Below are 15,767 nucleotides of genomic sequence, written 5' to 3'. Positions count from 1 at the left end.
GGTGGCACCATTTCCTCCCCTGTCTACTCTGTCCTTACCTGTTTTCTCTGTTGATTGATTTCTGTCACACTGTCTTGTATCTATTAGTTATCCTTTTGTGGCCCCGCAATTGATTCCTCATTGTTCTTTTCTTCTTAACCCGTGAAAGAACGCACTGGCCAGGAATCGACTCAGCGGGGTTCCTGATCCTTCCTTTACTACCCCACTTGGACTTGATGGCTTTGGCCCACGGCTCCCACGTGCTCTCTGCGTTCACTCGCCTCCCGGCTCAAGCCTGTGAGGACCAACGCCTCAGTTCCCACCGCAGAAAAATTAGGTGAAAAATAATTTTACATACACTCCATACATACACTCCATACATAGATAGATGATGAGAGTTTCGGCCAACATGAGAAAAGTAGCCTCAGATTGTTTCACAATGAGAGACCTCCCATCCTGTTGTGGGCCTAGAAAGCCCTTTGAGACAAAGTATGTCTCGACTTGACTTCCCTTGAATTCATTTTCTCTCCAATTGAAACATTTGACCTTCTCTACCTACTCTCAATGAAGGTGCGGCTGATTTGACCACAGAGTTTCAAATGACGGCTGACTTGACAGGATTACCGAGCAGGATTGCACACAAATTGTAATCACTGAGAATATTGCTGATTAATTACATATCCGTCATATTCTGATGACTGCATTGATAAGTAATTGTCAGAGGCCAGACGTACAGTAAGTTGTTAGTTTGTTTTTACAAACCAAGTGAATTTGTGAAAGTGGATTAATGATTAAACAGCACTGGCAATGTGTGTGTGTGTGTGTGTGTGTGTGTGTGTGTGTGTGTGTTTGTGTGTGTGTGTGTGTGTGTGTGTGTGTGTGTGTGTGTGTGTGTGTGTGTGTGTGTGTGTGTGTGTGTGTGAGAATCATATATTATACTCAACTTCCATAAATCTATCTATCTATCTATCTATCTATCTATCTATCTATCTATCTATCTATCTATCTATCTATCTATCTATCTATCTATCTATCTATCTATCTATCTATACGCAGGCTAAGAACCAAGTGTCCAGAACCAGGATGAGGCCTGCTGTGTCTGATAGCAGCATGAATGCAGCAGCAGCATTTCTCTCTGCCTCTCCTGTACACAACAAACAGTATTGGATCCGTTTCAATAGGAAGTTTCGTGACCGTAGTTCCTCGCCGTGATTAGACACCTCGACCTGGTTGTGTCATTCAGTCAATGGGTAAACTTGCAATCAAAGGCTCCAACCAAACACAGTGAGTGATCAAACATCTCCCTGCCGATGTGCTGGGTTATCTATCTCTGCGTCACATGGACACACTTTGCTCAATAGGTCCGTCCGGCCTTGTGTCAGTGACCCTCAGAGGTGTGGCAGCAGGCAGGCGTGCTTCTCCACCAGCCTGTCTGATTGGTGGCAGGACTTTGGATGCCGAAAGTATTACTTTGGAGAGCGATAAGCACCGTCACTACAGCAGGATCCTGTAAAGCGCAATGCCTCGTTTCACTGTGCACATCCGCGATGAGTGGCTGACGGTGCCCTGCCGAGACGTCTCCAGCTCCATTCACTGGCTGGGATGCGAGGCCCTCAAGCGTTATGTGAAGAACAAACCAGACAATGGCGGCATCCTGGAGGTCAAGGACACCCACTTTGTGGTGCGCAGGTGCCAGGGTTTGGGATTGCTGGACGCAGATGATGTCATTGAGGATGTACTGGAGGACAATGACTTTGTGGAGATTGGTAATGTCATTTTGCATTCAAACACATTAAGCGAATGTATCATATTTCAGAATTTGAGCTGTGCATCACTGTGCTTCGGGTGGTCACTGGGCAGTGAGACACAAAGCATCAAATATCATGTTTCTTTACAACTTTTTATACAGATAGCACACATTCATTGCAAAGCGTCTTGTTATCCTCTATTTTCAGCTATTGACGGCGACACCATGTCTCCTGACTTCATCCCCTGCCAGCCTGGAGTGTCTCATCTGTATCCTTTAACCAAATACATTTGAATGGTTAGTTTAATACAAATGAAACAATTGTGTGTGTGGGTAAATGTGGGTAAACCTTCTGAATCCTCACTTGTTTCATACTTATCCCTTAGGTTTAAAAGCTATAGTTAAGCAAGGGAATATTGTGCTGAATTGTAACCTTTAACTTTATCAAACAGTACAGCAGCATACAGAGAACCTGGAGAAGTGAGTGACCTCTGTTTATTTCATAATCAGATACACTGTATTGACCTATTGTGGGTAACAAGCACATCTCCCTCTGTAGCACATTTACTTGGATGGCAACACCCTGACATCCACAGATCTGGTGAACCTAGGCAGGGGACTGTACAAGATAAAGGTAATGATCAACACACTGTATTTGTTGCCGTGACATGTCTGTGCTAATCTTTGACTTGAAGTAATCATTCCCTTTATCCAAAACTCCAGCTCACCCCAGAGGCAGAAAAAAAAGTTGTGAAATCCAGAGAGCTTTTGGACACCATCGTCAAAGAAAACAGAGGTTAAGATACATCGAAGAACAGGATTAACACTTCATCTTCACTTAACATTAACCAGCTATGGTAAAGTGTTCTAGAAATCAATGTACCAATCACATTTGTCATTCATGGATTCATTTCTCTCTTTCTCCAGTTGTCTATGGAATCACAACAGGTTTTGGGAAATTTGCCCGAACTGTCATTCCTGTCAGCAAGCTCAAGTATGAAATTCAAGTTTAGCTCTTCAACTTCTTTGTTATTTGGAAATCTCCTTGAATTAGTATTTGACATGCTGATGGAATTGAGGTTTTTTTCCACAGGGAGCTTCAGGAGAACTTGGTCCGCTCACACTCAGCAGGTGATCGTGTTTTCTGTCTTATGAACACTAAATTTTTCTAACTACCTGTTGAGGATACGTGGTGTTAATGGCTGCACTGTTTGAATATGTAGGTGTTGGAAACCCTCTGAGTCCAGAGAGGACCCGCATGCTGCTGGCTCTGAGGATCAATGTTCTGGCCAAAGGGCACAGTGGCATTTCTCTTGAAACGCTTCGTTCCATGATCCAGGCATTTAATGGTAATACTCAGATTTATTATCACCAAAAAAGTTAATGTTTACCTTTACACTCATGTTCAACACTTTAATACATTTATACATAAACTGTATACACGCACGCACATGTCCTTAATAAAACTCCACACATCTCCACACTTATTAAAAAAAACTAAATCTACTGAACAGCCTCGACATTAAAACACTGATGACCCTTTTGCACAAACTTAAAAGTTAATAAAACCTGTTAGTTATTGAGGAGGATGCACAAACACACACACCACAACACACACACATACATATAAACAAAGTAAACATGCAACATGTTATTAAAGGATTTTTTGTTTGTGCGTGTGTAAGCTGTCAACATTGTTGATTGACAGCCTTATCAGCTTCTGATTGATTTGAGTTGTCCCTTGTGATGGCCTTATGACTGATCTCCACATCTTACATGACTAACTTTGTCCCTGTAGCTTCCTGCCTCTCGTTCGTCCCAGAGAAAGGAACCGTGGGTGCTAGTGGAGACCTGGCGCCGCTCTCTCACCTGGCTCTGGGCCTGATGGGGGAGGGGAAAATGTGGTCTCCAAAGAGTGGATGGGCAGACGCTAAATATGTAAGACCTTTTACAGAACTGTCAGCAGGGTTAAGAAGAAGGGTTAAAACAATAACAACTTGCACAATACTCCATGTGTTTTTAGAAGAGTGGCAGCCTGCAAGGTCCAACAGCAAAACATGTTTGCTTATTAAGATCCTTGACCTTTGACATGTTTTTCTTTCCTTTCATCTCTGAACAGGTACTGGATGCACATGGACTGAAGCCTATATCACTGAGGCCCAAAGAGGTATTTTTTTAAACTCACACTGCTGAAAAAATAAATATGCTGGATCCAATACAAGTTTGAAATCAATATTCTCCTTGTGACTGCTGAAATAAGATGATAATTCCATCTCATCATGTCTTTCCCTCAAAGGGCCTCGCTCTGATTAATGGGACCCAGATGATCACCTCTCTGGGAGCAGAGGCTGTGGAGCGAGCCCAGGCTATAGCCCGGCAGGCAGACATCATTGCAGCTCTCACTCTGGAGGTGCTGAAAGGAACCACCAAGGCCTTTGACAGCGGTGAGCAGCACCAGCGCTCCAAATCCCCAAACTAGACACGGCAGTTTGCCTCTGACACTACCATTCTCCTGACTCGTAGTCGTCTGACCCATCATTCCTTATTTTCTGCTACAGACATACATTCACTGCGACCCCACCCAGGACAGATAGAGGTGGCCCAGCGTTTCCGCTCATTGCTGGACTCCGATCACCACCCCTCCCAAATAGCAGGTCAGAGGGTCGATCCAGCAGAAGATAACAAGCATACAAAATCATTATCGGCGCAGTTCTTCATGCGTTAATGTGTTTTCCCAGAGAGCCACCGGTTCTGTGACAGAGTCCAGGATGCATACACCATGCGGTGCTGTCCCCAGGTAACCTCATACAGGACTCATCCTGGAGCCCTGTTAAGAAGGAGCTAGACTGAAACCACAGGCCTCTTCAGTCCACAATTACTTGGAGTTAGTATGTGCTGTGCCATTTAGAAGCACCATCTTTTCTCTCTGTCCACAGGTCCATGGTGTTGTTGTCGACACTATAAACTTTGTTCAGAACATCATCAATACAGAAATCAACAGTGCCACTGACAATCCTGTATCCTTCTCAGAATTAAGTAGATAGACAAAAGCATTAGCCTGTTGCACAAGGTACTTGTGTTTATGTTGAGCAGCGGTTAATAAAACAACACATACATCCAAACCCAATAGAATAGAACAATAGAACAACAAATACATCCCTTTATTGATTACACCCAACCAGCTGCATCATCACATGTGAAAATAAACACATATTACAATAATACTGCAATGAACAGCAAGAAGAATATAAGCAGGTGTGTACACACTCCAGGCTGTTGTTTCCTTAGTAACCATAAAAGATGGTTTTTGCTGAGAGAGGAGAGACCATTTCAGGAGGGAACTTCCATGGAGAATACCCCGCTAAAGTATGAACATCTCTGTCTCTCTCTCTGTCTCTCTGTCTCTGTCTCTCTGTCTCTCTCTCTTTCTCTCTCTAAAGTATTATTGTATTTCTCACCTCTCTTTGAATTGCCTCTCCCAAGGATTCTTCCTCTTCCTTTCTTTCTTGGAGTTTTTCCCTCATCCTCCTAGAGAGCTCTGGGCTGGGTCTGAATCCATCTGTTGTTGTGGGCCTGTAAAGCCCTTTGAAACATGGTATGTGATATTGGGCCTCTCTACTACTCTCACTTCTCCTCTGTTTAGGCTCTAGACTTCTTGGCCATAGCGGTCCATGAGCTGGCCTCTATCAGTGAGAGGAGGATCGAGAGGCTGTGTAACCCCTCTCTGAGTGAGCTGCCGGCCTTTCTTGTCAACGAGGGAGGACTCAACTCAGGCTTCATGATTGCCCATTGCACCGCTGCTTCCTTGGGTCGGTGTCTTTGCTGCTTAATCTGTCCTCATACCCCAGTGTGTTAATACCAATCCATGCTGAAAATAGCAGTACAATTGAAAGTGGCTCTTGGTTCTTTTTCATTTAGCTGCGACAGAAATCCAGTGTGCAGGATATTGATTGCATTACATGACGGAAATGATTTAACTTGGCTCTGGTTTCCTGTTTGTTCTGTGTCCAGTTTCAGAGAACAAAGTTTTGTGCCACCCATCTTCTGTGGATTCCTTGTCAACCAGTGCTGCCACAGAGGACCATGTGTCCATGGGGGGCTGGGCTGCTCGGAAGGCCCTCAGGGTGGTGGAGCATGTGGAGCAAGGTACTGTATGTTAGATAGTTTAATGAAGAGGATAACCTGCTTCCTCTATACCTCTATACAAGCCAGACAATGACAATAAAGGAGTGGTATGACCTGAGACCACAAGAGCCCTGAGCAGATTATATCACCACACCATAAAAATAAGAAGAACTTTAAATGTTGTTGCAAATAAATGCAAATGTAAACGGTATTGTCTTTGATCAGTTCTTGCCATAGAGCTTTTGGCTGCCTGTCAGGGTATTGAGTTCCTCCGCCCACTCCGTACCACCACACCATTGGAGAAGGTCTATGACCTCGTGCGCAGTGTGGTCAAGTAAGTCGAACATTCGTGGCCAAGGTACAAACATGTCAGTGCAGTGAAATGATTAGCAGGACAGTTAATATTTATCTACTGCTCTATTTCTGCCCCACTCTCTCTCTCTCTCTTTCTTTAACAGGCCGTGGATTAAAGACAGATTCATGTCTCCTGACATTGAGGCTATTCATCGTCTCCTACTTGACCAAAAGGCAAGTGCTGATTCTTTTGGAACGAACAAAGCTCACTGTGTCTGTCAGAAATGTAACATCTTTGTATGATCCTGTATCTTAGGTGTGGAACGTGGCTAAACCTTATATTGACAAATATCAGACAGAGTACATCCCTGAGTCACGTCCTGTCTCACCAACCGCCTTCTCTCTGGATGCTCCAGCATCACCAAGGAAGCGTTGTCGTCATGAGTGACATGAAGCATGAAGCATGAGGCCAGGTCCAAATATGTTTTGATGATTGCTAAAATTTAATGTTTATTGATATTTCAAAACATTGCATTGTTGTCACTGAACCAAAAAATACTTGAAAAAGATACAATGATGTTTCAACATTTATAGCACTAAATTAACACACAGATGGCTTTTATTAAACTTTTTGACCCCTGAGAACATGCATCACACTTGTATTTATCTAAACTTTTGTTGGTTCTTAAGCTGTTAAAATGTGCCTTCTTAACTACCTCAGCCATTGTACCATTTTCATTGCAAATCTCAAATGAAACAAATAAGGCAAGAACTCTGAGTATATGTAGGCTAATTACGTAAGCGTAATTGTATGAAAATGGTTATGATTAGTTATATTCAAGTAAAGTTTATCAAAGCAGTATTCTTTTTGTTATCATTCCTGTTCTCCTCTGACTTTCTATCACTGTAATATTCTTACAATATGCTACAAGCCGACATTTCTGTAGATTTAGTGAATAATTGTGCTTTATTAATGTGAGTTTATTTGGCAATACTTTGACCTGTGTTTGTGTACCAATTCAACCTCTATTATTTATAACATTTGTGCTACTTTCACACTTTTTATTGCAAGTCAAATTCTACCAATAGAAGAAAACATTTTTTCAGCACCATAAGAAAATCTATTGATGCAGGCTTTAATGACATTAAGTCCCATTTTGTTTGATAAATATTTAAAGCATCATTATCATCCTCTGTGTTGTACAATAGGGCAGTTCAGTAGTAGCCTGTAGCAGTCCGAGCTCAGACTGAAACAGTCAGCCACCTTTAGATACTGTGAGGAAACACCTAAGATGCAAAGGCAGCCGTGGTCAACAAACCCAAAGGTTACACAAACAATCCCTTACTGATACTGCACACAGAAAGCGCATTTCAATAAAGATTTTGTCTTTTCAGTTTGAACTTTGGAGTTCAAACTCCAGAGTCCAGCTCTTAGCCATCTCCCAAACTGTTGGTTTTAAATGGGCTATTTTTTGGAGCACTGTATCTATGGTGCTGAGGTGATAAACAAATGTGACGTGCTAGGGCGGTTCCATTCATGACTCTCACCGCTATCATTTGGTAATGCAAAAAAAAAAAATGCAAATAAAATGAATAGCAAGTTCCCTAAATGTGTGTTATATTCATTAAGTAAGTAACGAAAAAGAGATAACAGAGGGTGCAGAAAGTGAGAAAGTTGCATAATGTCCACATATTTCTTTTGCTTTATTATTTACATTGTTTTGCCAGAAGAATATTGAAAAACACCAATATGCGGAACTATCAAGAGAACCACAAAAGATTCCCTTTACCGGAAGAGGACACTTATTTTAGTTACACAGACACCGGTTTGCTTCCTGCTGCGGATACGCCGTTAGCTTGTTGGATATTGTTGTCATGTTTCAGAGTGTTTTGCGTAGATTTGTGACGGAAACGATTCGTATCCGTCGCTGTGTGGGACCACGCAGCTTGACGCCCGCCGGTGTGTCCGTAAGAAGCTTCTCAGAGGTGAAGGACGAAAAGCAGCAACAGTTTGACCTCTCACTGCTCAAGTTTCTCGTCTGTCCGCTTTCCAAAAAAACATTGAGGTAAATAAAGGAATAGGAAAGACAAACTAACGACACTAGCTTCCAAAATGGTCTTACGATATACGAGCGTGTAGTAATGTTACATACATAATGTCAAAGTATGCAAATGCTGCCTTTTTACCACAGAAATTATTGGACAATTTAATCCATTTGTTTAGATTAACTCCATTTTCTATTCATTGAGTGTTTGATTAATTGTTTAAGCAGTAAATGCTAAAAATATTTGGGCAAGTTGTTAACTTCAGCTTTGGGGGTTTATTGACAAGTTTGTGATTCAAACAAGTGCACAGTGCCACAGAAGTTTGATTTACTATTAATAAAAAAGGAACATTTGTAGAAAAGTTTGGATTTTAATTCGCAAGTGAGGGTAGAATGAATCCATTTTCTTACTGTCCCTCCCAGGTATGAGCCTAAGACCAATGAGCTAATCAACGAGGAGCTTGGCATTGCTTATTCCATCATTGATGGCATTCCCAACATGATCCCACAGGAAGCCCGACTCATAAAGAAAGACACCAACTCCTCGGCTGAACCAGCACAAGAATAGAAGAACACACCAACATATCCCAGCACCTACGATTGTTTTAGTTTGCTGCTGGAGTGAACCTGACAGTCACCAGACTCTATCAATCTCTAACTCATCTCACTGATAATACAGCACATATGTCTTCTAGCATGTTCTCCCTGTCCAGCCTGGTGGTGCTGGTGCCCATAGTGTCTCTCTGTGGTTTGTTCTACTCTGCTGCTGTGGATGAGAACTTCCCCCAAGGCTGCACCAGCAGCAGCAGTCTGTGCTTCTACAGCCTGCTGCTGCCAGTCACCATTCCTGTCTACGTCTTCTTCCACCTATGGAGCTGGATGGGCATCAAGCTCTTCAGGCACAACTAGACTGCTCTGACTCTGTTATGTGTAATGCAAATTCAACCTTTAACACTTCAGTCACATTAAATATTTAACTTCTGATGCCGATGTGGTACTTAATGGTTTTATGACGGATGGAACACGCATCTCCAGTTGAGCTACAATGAATTGCAAAGGGGACATGTTATGGCTTTCATTATTTGCTAATTCTTATAGTGTAAAATGTAGTTTGTGATGAACAATGTCAAAGTAACAAGAACACATAAAGGAATGCATCAAGTAAGACAAACCCATAAAGCACTGAAAGCTTTGTTTCTGATCTGATCATCACCAAACTTATTAGCTTTTGCTTAATTATGGTATGAGTGCGAGTCGGTACTTTTCACTTTGTGTGCACGGCGGTGCTGCTTTTAGCTTTAGGAGGAAAGGTTGTATTGTAAATAGTGACGATTAAAGTAAAAACTGTTTCAAATTAAATTCTACTGTTTGCATTCAATACAGAGTGATTGTATTTTGCATAATTTAGAAAATAAACCCTCTTATCCAGTCAGAACATATAAACCCTGAATGTTTATGTGCAGCAGTTGATATTAAGGGTGCGCAGCTCAACTTTCAACTTTATTGGCTGAGTTAGGAATGCAACTGTACAGTAAGTGAACTATCAATTTACAATAAATATGGTTTAATTGATAAAGACAAAAGATTACATTTCTAACAACAAAAATGGAGTTTTTCTAATATTCTAAAAAACTGCTATTATTAAAACAGCAACTCGCTAGCAAAATGTGCATTTACAAACAAAAAACATTCAAGAGAAATTAACTTGAAGACTTGAACAACTTTTAAGCTGAAATGTGAAGTCAAATAACAAAGCATGTTTAGGGAACTTAGTTTAACCTTTCTAACCGGTCAAGGCTTACTGTTACAAGTAAATGGCCTGTAAATCCCCTGGTAGAAAGATTGGACTGACAGTAACAAACATCCCCGCTTCTTTCTAAATGCTTCTCCTCTCTTATGGGTTAAAGTTTACCGACCTGTGAAATTTGTAACATGCTCCTCTTTAAGCCAAACACTGAAAATGTTCTTTAAATGTTCCTTTAGCAGAATAGGAAGAACACCTTAGCCAAATCAGATCGGCAGGCTAGACTGCAGAATCCTTCACCCCCATCCCTCCAACCTCAGTGGCTCTTTTTTCTCTTCGTCTCTCTGCCCTGAGCGAGTTTCATCAGCGGAGACGCTGGTCTGGGCGACTGTCCCTCTCCCTTTGTCTTGAAGAAGAAAGACTCATTAAGTCTCATCTGGACTGCTCTGACCTGAAAACAAGAAGACAGCAAACTACCACACATTAACAATCCAGGAACATGGAAAGTGACGAAGTAATACACACAACTACAGCATGACAACATAATATAAACACGATTAACCCTCTGCATTTCATCCATCCAAACTACCAAACACTAAGGACCTGAGCCAGAACAAGACCTTGTGGTGGGGCAACAGTGCTGCCACACTGCCCAAAGTGAAGACCAAATGGGGCTTACAACATGAGAACAGGGATCCCTGAATCTGGATCCATACCAAAAGTTAATTATTCAATTAATTGTTACATCTCAGTCTGACAAAACTGAATGGTCACTGATCACTTCTGAAGAACAATGTGCCTGTTACCAACAGTTCTGTCAACAAATCGAGCCAGTGAGTGATAGATAACTTTGCTTGACAAAGTTTTCAGTCTCGAATCAGATCTAATGTTGTCAATTTTTACCATTATCTTGTATTTTCTGGTAACTCTTTGATAATTTATTTAATTGTTCAACTGTAGATTGTTCTGTTTCAGTACAAATCTTCAAGGATCCTTGCCAATAACACACATGCACTTGTGAATTTAAAAGAATATCAGATTAAAGGTCATATGTGTTTCTTTCTAATAGATATCAGTGTAATTTTCCAAAATGCTAAATCTGTTGGGTTTTGGTGTTCAGGCGACAGTCATACGTGATTGGGTGATTTGGTGAGAGGAACTCTGGCATCACCTGGGTCAGGACCACCTTGCAGCAGTTCCAGTTGGTCTCGTTATCCTCACTGGAGGTCGGTGTGTCTGAGGACTTGGGTTCAGACTCTGAATGGGGGCTGCTGGCCGTTTTGTCTTTACCCTTTGTGCTGCGAGACAATCGACACAGACCACTAGACTCTTTCAATACTTTGCTGTCTTTCACTTGTGCGGAGCAGGACGAAGACGCACTGGGGTCTGTGTCAGTGTCACCTTTGATGTCTCTTGGTGAGGACAGTTTCAGGTCACCACACTGTTCATCCTCATCTTTGACCTCCATGGCTGATGTCTTGGCTGCTCTAACCCTATGTGGCAGACTCAGGTCCAAAGGTTTGAAGTCCTCCAAATTTACAGTCACTATATGTCTTTGACAGAATTCCAGATAAGAGGAAAGCTCAGTGGTGAAGAAGTTTTCCGTCTGTGTGGAAGTGGTTGCTTTTTTCATTTGAGGACCCAGGGATCGCTCACCTGGCAGCTGAACGCATGAAGGAAGCAACTGGCTTGAGGGATCGGATGTTTTTATCTCATCATTGAGATTGTTTGACTCCATTTGCATCTGAAATGACAGCTTTCCCTCATTTGATTTGACACGTGTGGTGTGTAAACGCTTCACTTTATGAGACGCTCGCTCCTTCACGTTTTTGGGGGGCTGATGGAACTGTGGGTCTTTTTTGAACATGTTCTTCTCTTTCCGTTTCTGTGGATCCTGTGAAAATGTCTGTGATCCTTCATGGTTTGGTGTTTGCTGTGCTAGAGGTGTGTGTGACTCCTTTTCCTGCTGTATGAGCATTAGGACATCTTGGTCATTGGCTTCTCCGCTGGATGGCTCAGACGGTGATCTGAATGTTTTTTGAGTGATAAAGAGATCTTGGCTGTTCATATCGTCTGCAGTACATTGAGAGTCATTATCCTGCAGCTGACCCTTACTCTGGCTCTGTTCCATTGTGCAATGGAACTTCCTTTCAATGTCCTTCTTCACTTTATCCTCTGTAAGATTGCTGTCTTTGATGGAGTGAGAGATGAACTTGGAACGTTTAATATGAATGCAGCCTGGGGATAAATCAAATGCTACTTTCTTTTTGCTTTTTGGTTTCTTCATGGCGAGCAAATGTGTTGGGTGATCATGTTTGAGCTCCTCAGCACTACTTGGATTTGTTGCTTCAGGTTTAACAGCAGGAGATTGCTCATATTTCAGCCATTGTGCATTGCCCTGTGTTAATGCAAAGCTGCCATCTAGTTTCAATGTCTTTTCCTCTTTGTTTTTCCTTTTCCTTTCTTTCTTCTTTTGCTTCATGTCCTCCATTGCTCCTTTAAATTTGGAGGTTTTCTTTTTCTTCTTTTTCTTTTTCTGCATACCACTGTTTGTTTGCAAGATTGCACTGTTTTTGCCTTTCAGGCCTTTTTTGTTCTTCTTGGGTTCCTTCTTTCCTTTTCTTGATCCAGGTGAAGCCCAGCATGACTCCCAAAACACATCTGCATCTGCCCCTGAAATGTCACTCATGACCCTGTACAACACAAGCAGAACAGACCTTAAGCTATTACAGCAAAAGGATATTATTATATCCATAGTAAAGAGGGTTTCCGCGCTTCTGCCAATTCCACAACATTTCCATCGTGTTTCAATGCCTTTGCCATGGAATTACAGAATTTTCCCAAGCATTTCCAGGACTTTCAAGTTCCATCAGCAGGATTCATGACTGTAGGATTGTAGGGCAAAAGGATTAATAAAACAATAAATGAACGGATTAAAAGATATGGAAAAGGGGCATGAGTTGGAATTGTCTGTCTGCAAATTATGTCATGTTTAACTGATTTAATGTTAACTGTTTGTATGTTTACACTATTGCACACATAATGATTATGATGAGCATTTACATCTGGGATAGAAAATTTTTCCCGTCTATAACATTATTACTCAGGGCCTGATATATTTATTCATCTGTAAAATGAATGTGGCAAATTCTGATGAAGGTCTAGGCCTGTATTCATTATTTTTCTTTCTTAGAATGAGTACAGTGTAGAGGCAGACAACCTTATTCAGGAAGTTGTAAAGACCATCCATTCAAATAAGCCTCAAGTCTTGGCACTCAATTCTCAAATCAATTTAAGAAAGTCGACAAGTAATGTAACAGTAATCATTTATATGGTCGATTTGCAAAAAATGTTACTTACTTCCCAGATAGAGTATATTATTTGATTAAAGTACACGTTATTATTGGTATGGTTTACTTATCAGGTCTTTCTGTCTCTCTTGATTATGTGAAGTCTTAAGTCAGGTCTGTGAACGTCTTACAAGATTAAGAATTCCTATTTCCAGATATGAACTGGTTCTGCAACAATGTACCTTCTCAAAGACAGAGACTACAGAGATTCCATCTTTGGCTAGTTGTTAGTATCAACTTCAAAAATTCCGATGTGAAAATCTCAAGAACTCGGGGATTTTGTGAAAATGTATTGAGCAAACAGATCAGTTCAATTTGTCCTGTAAACTGTAAACTTCATCCAACTTAATGCAGACGTATTCCTCCAGCCCATCTTTAGCTTACACCTTAAATATATTTAGTTAAACCCTTTTTATGCAATAAAAACGTTGATTTATTACCTCGCAAACGATGATTTCACAGCTTCGGTCGGTGGATTTGACTTCAAAGAGGCCGCTCATACCGCTGAGAGGTTACGTTGCGTTCAAATGCATCTCGTAAAGTCAGATTTCTGAAGTTCGGACATAGACGCGTACGTGTTACCGTTAACAGTTATTCAAAGAATACTCCTGAATAGTTCTAATGAAAATGATCCAATATTAAAGCTAATTGACATGACTACACAACTGTGCACACTTTGTCCACAAAATAAAATAGTAAGGTGTGTGCACATGGTGTGGAAATGATGTGATCATTCTGGTTTCCCGGATTTACGTAACTTTAATACTTCAATGTCAAACGTCGACGTAAGCACCAAATATGAATCTTGTTAATGATGAATGCTCTATGAGTTTAACAGATAGTCAGCCAAACCCTGAAGTTGAGGATTAAAACAATTTTGTTGCAAAAATCAGGCACATTCTGTGACAGAATAGAATGATGCAGAAAAACTTGCATTTGTTTTCTCTAGGCTGGATTATTGTAATTCATAATTATCAGGCTTCTCTATGAGGTCCCTAAAGAATCTCCAGTTGGTCCAGAATGCATCTGCATGTGTTCAGACCAAAACTTGGAAAAGAGATCATATTTCTCCAATTTTAGCTTCGCTGTACTTGCTTCCAGGAAAATCTAGAATAGAATTTAAAATCCTCCTGCTCACTTTTAAAGCTCTTAATGGTCAGGTACCATCTTGCCTTAAAGAGCTCATAGTACCATATTAGCCCCCCTAGAACACTGCTCTCCCAGAATGCAGGCTTACTTTCGGTTCCTAGTATCTCCAAAAGTGGAACGGGAGGAAGAGCCTTCAGTCATCAGGCTCCTCTCTTGTGGAATTATCTCCCAGTTTTGATCCAGGGGGCAGACACCCTCTCTAGGTTTAAGAGTAGGCTTACAACTTTTTGATAAAGCTTATAGTTAGGGCCAACCAGGCTTGCCTTGGACCAGCCCCTAGTTATACTGCTATAGGCCTAGACTGCTGGGGGCCTTCCCATGATGCACTGATCTCCTCTCTCCTCCTCCCCTCTCTATCTGTACATGTCCATGTCATGGCATTACCACTGCATTCCACTAACTCCACTTCTTCCCCGCAGTTTTCTGTGTTCTCTCATCTCACGGGTTGCTGTGGAAGCCTGTCCTGTTGAGATAAAGACCCTGTAGACTCCCAGGATTTGCAGGAAGATGACACAATATGGGGATAATTGTTTATCATTAATATCACCGTAATGGTAATCAACGATGCTGCAATGCTGCATTAGTCCTGCAATAAAGAATGTAGCCAGTTTGCTTTTGCCTTTTCTGCTAATGCAACAGCATGCCTCAAGTGTTATTGTGGCCATACCTGTACTCTGTGTGGTGTCAGGCTGTGGCTGGTCGTCACCCACTCACGCTCTTTAGGAGCTAATAAACAGACCCACATTGTGAGTCAGCTGTGCGTTTCTCAGTCATGGTGACTCACAGGGACAGGTCTGAACCCTGACCTGATTTCCCCATTGAGGAGTGCTATCTGACATTTCTGGGTCTTTCAAAATATAATTTTCTCACCTTAAGGATGTGACTATAAAAAGCAGCGGATTTTTATGATATAATTACTTATTTACTTATTTCAAGCCTTCTCCAGCAAGTCCTGTTGCCTCGGATTTACTTTCCTTGGATGATACAGTTAGCTTCCAACATTGGCAGGTTCCATTTTTGTATTATAAAATGAGTACATTAAATAAAATACAACACATCATGTTCAGGTGATATAATGGATAGCAGTGTGACACATAAAAAAGATCCACTTTGGAGAAACACAGTAATGATCATTTATCAGCTTGATTTGATTTTTTTCTCTGAGCCTGGAAAGTAAAATAATTTATTTTTATAATCCAATATTTGCGACAAAAATATGAAGGCCATTAATTAAAAAAACCCAAGACAGACAAAACCTATAACTCATGATTGATGTTAGACATTTTACAGCAGCAGTCGGCCTCAAAGGGAAACATGGTTTGTGGTGGCCAGAC

At 41.3% G+C, this 15,767-nt stretch overlaps 3 protein-coding genes across 3 annotated transcripts; all 3 read left to right on the top strand.

Annotated features, from left to right (window-relative positions):
- The first annotated feature begins 1,397 nt into the window (after positions 1-1,397).
- hal (histidine ammonia-lyase) lies at positions 1,398-7,749 on the top strand. Its single transcript, XM_076142347.1, has 20 exons — positions 1,398-1,745; positions 1,935-1,995; positions 2,179-2,206; positions 2,286-2,360; positions 2,450-2,522; positions 2,654-2,720; positions 2,820-2,857; positions 2,950-3,075; positions 3,525-3,664; positions 3,846-3,893; positions 4,023-4,170; positions 4,285-4,380; positions 4,465-4,523; positions 4,663-4,743; positions 5,027-5,092; positions 5,370-5,535; positions 5,738-5,872; positions 6,077-6,185; positions 6,310-6,379; positions 6,462-7,749. Exons 1-20 carry the CDS (start codon positions 1,499-1,501, stop codon positions 6,591-6,593), a joined length of 1,965 nt encoding a protein of 654 aa, XP_075998462.1. The 5' UTR covers positions 1,398-1,498; the 3' UTR covers positions 6,594-7,749.
- Positions 7,750-8,020: 271 nt separating this feature from the next.
- Positions 8,021-8,758, top strand: pyurf (PIGY upstream open reading frame). Its single transcript, XM_076142061.1, has 2 exons — positions 8,021-8,211; positions 8,614-8,758. Exons 1-2 carry the CDS (start codon positions 8,021-8,023, stop codon positions 8,756-8,758), a joined length of 336 nt encoding a protein of 111 aa, XP_075998176.1.
- LOC142992261 (phosphatidylinositol N-acetylglucosaminyltransferase subunit Y-like) lies at positions 8,754-9,568 on the top strand. Its single transcript, XM_076142631.1, has one exon. It carries the CDS (start codon positions 8,875-8,877, stop codon positions 9,097-9,099), a length of 225 nt encoding a protein of 74 aa, XP_075998746.1. The 5' UTR covers positions 8,754-8,874; the 3' UTR covers positions 9,100-9,568.
- The last annotated feature ends 6,199 nt before the right edge of the window (positions 9,569-15,767 follow it).

Source organism: Genypterus blacodes, unplaced genomic scaffold (genome assembly GCF_046128005.1).
Source record: "Genypterus blacodes isolate CSIRO-AG114 ecotype Tasmania unplaced genomic scaffold, CSIRO-AGI_Gbla_v1 ptg000021l_1, whole genome shotgun sequence".
Lineage (NCBI taxonomy): Eukaryota > Metazoa > Chordata > Actinopteri > Ophidiiformes > Ophidiidae > Genypterus > Genypterus blacodes.
Note: the sequence above shows the minus strand (reverse complement) of the source record. Positions and strands in the feature narration are given on the sequence as shown.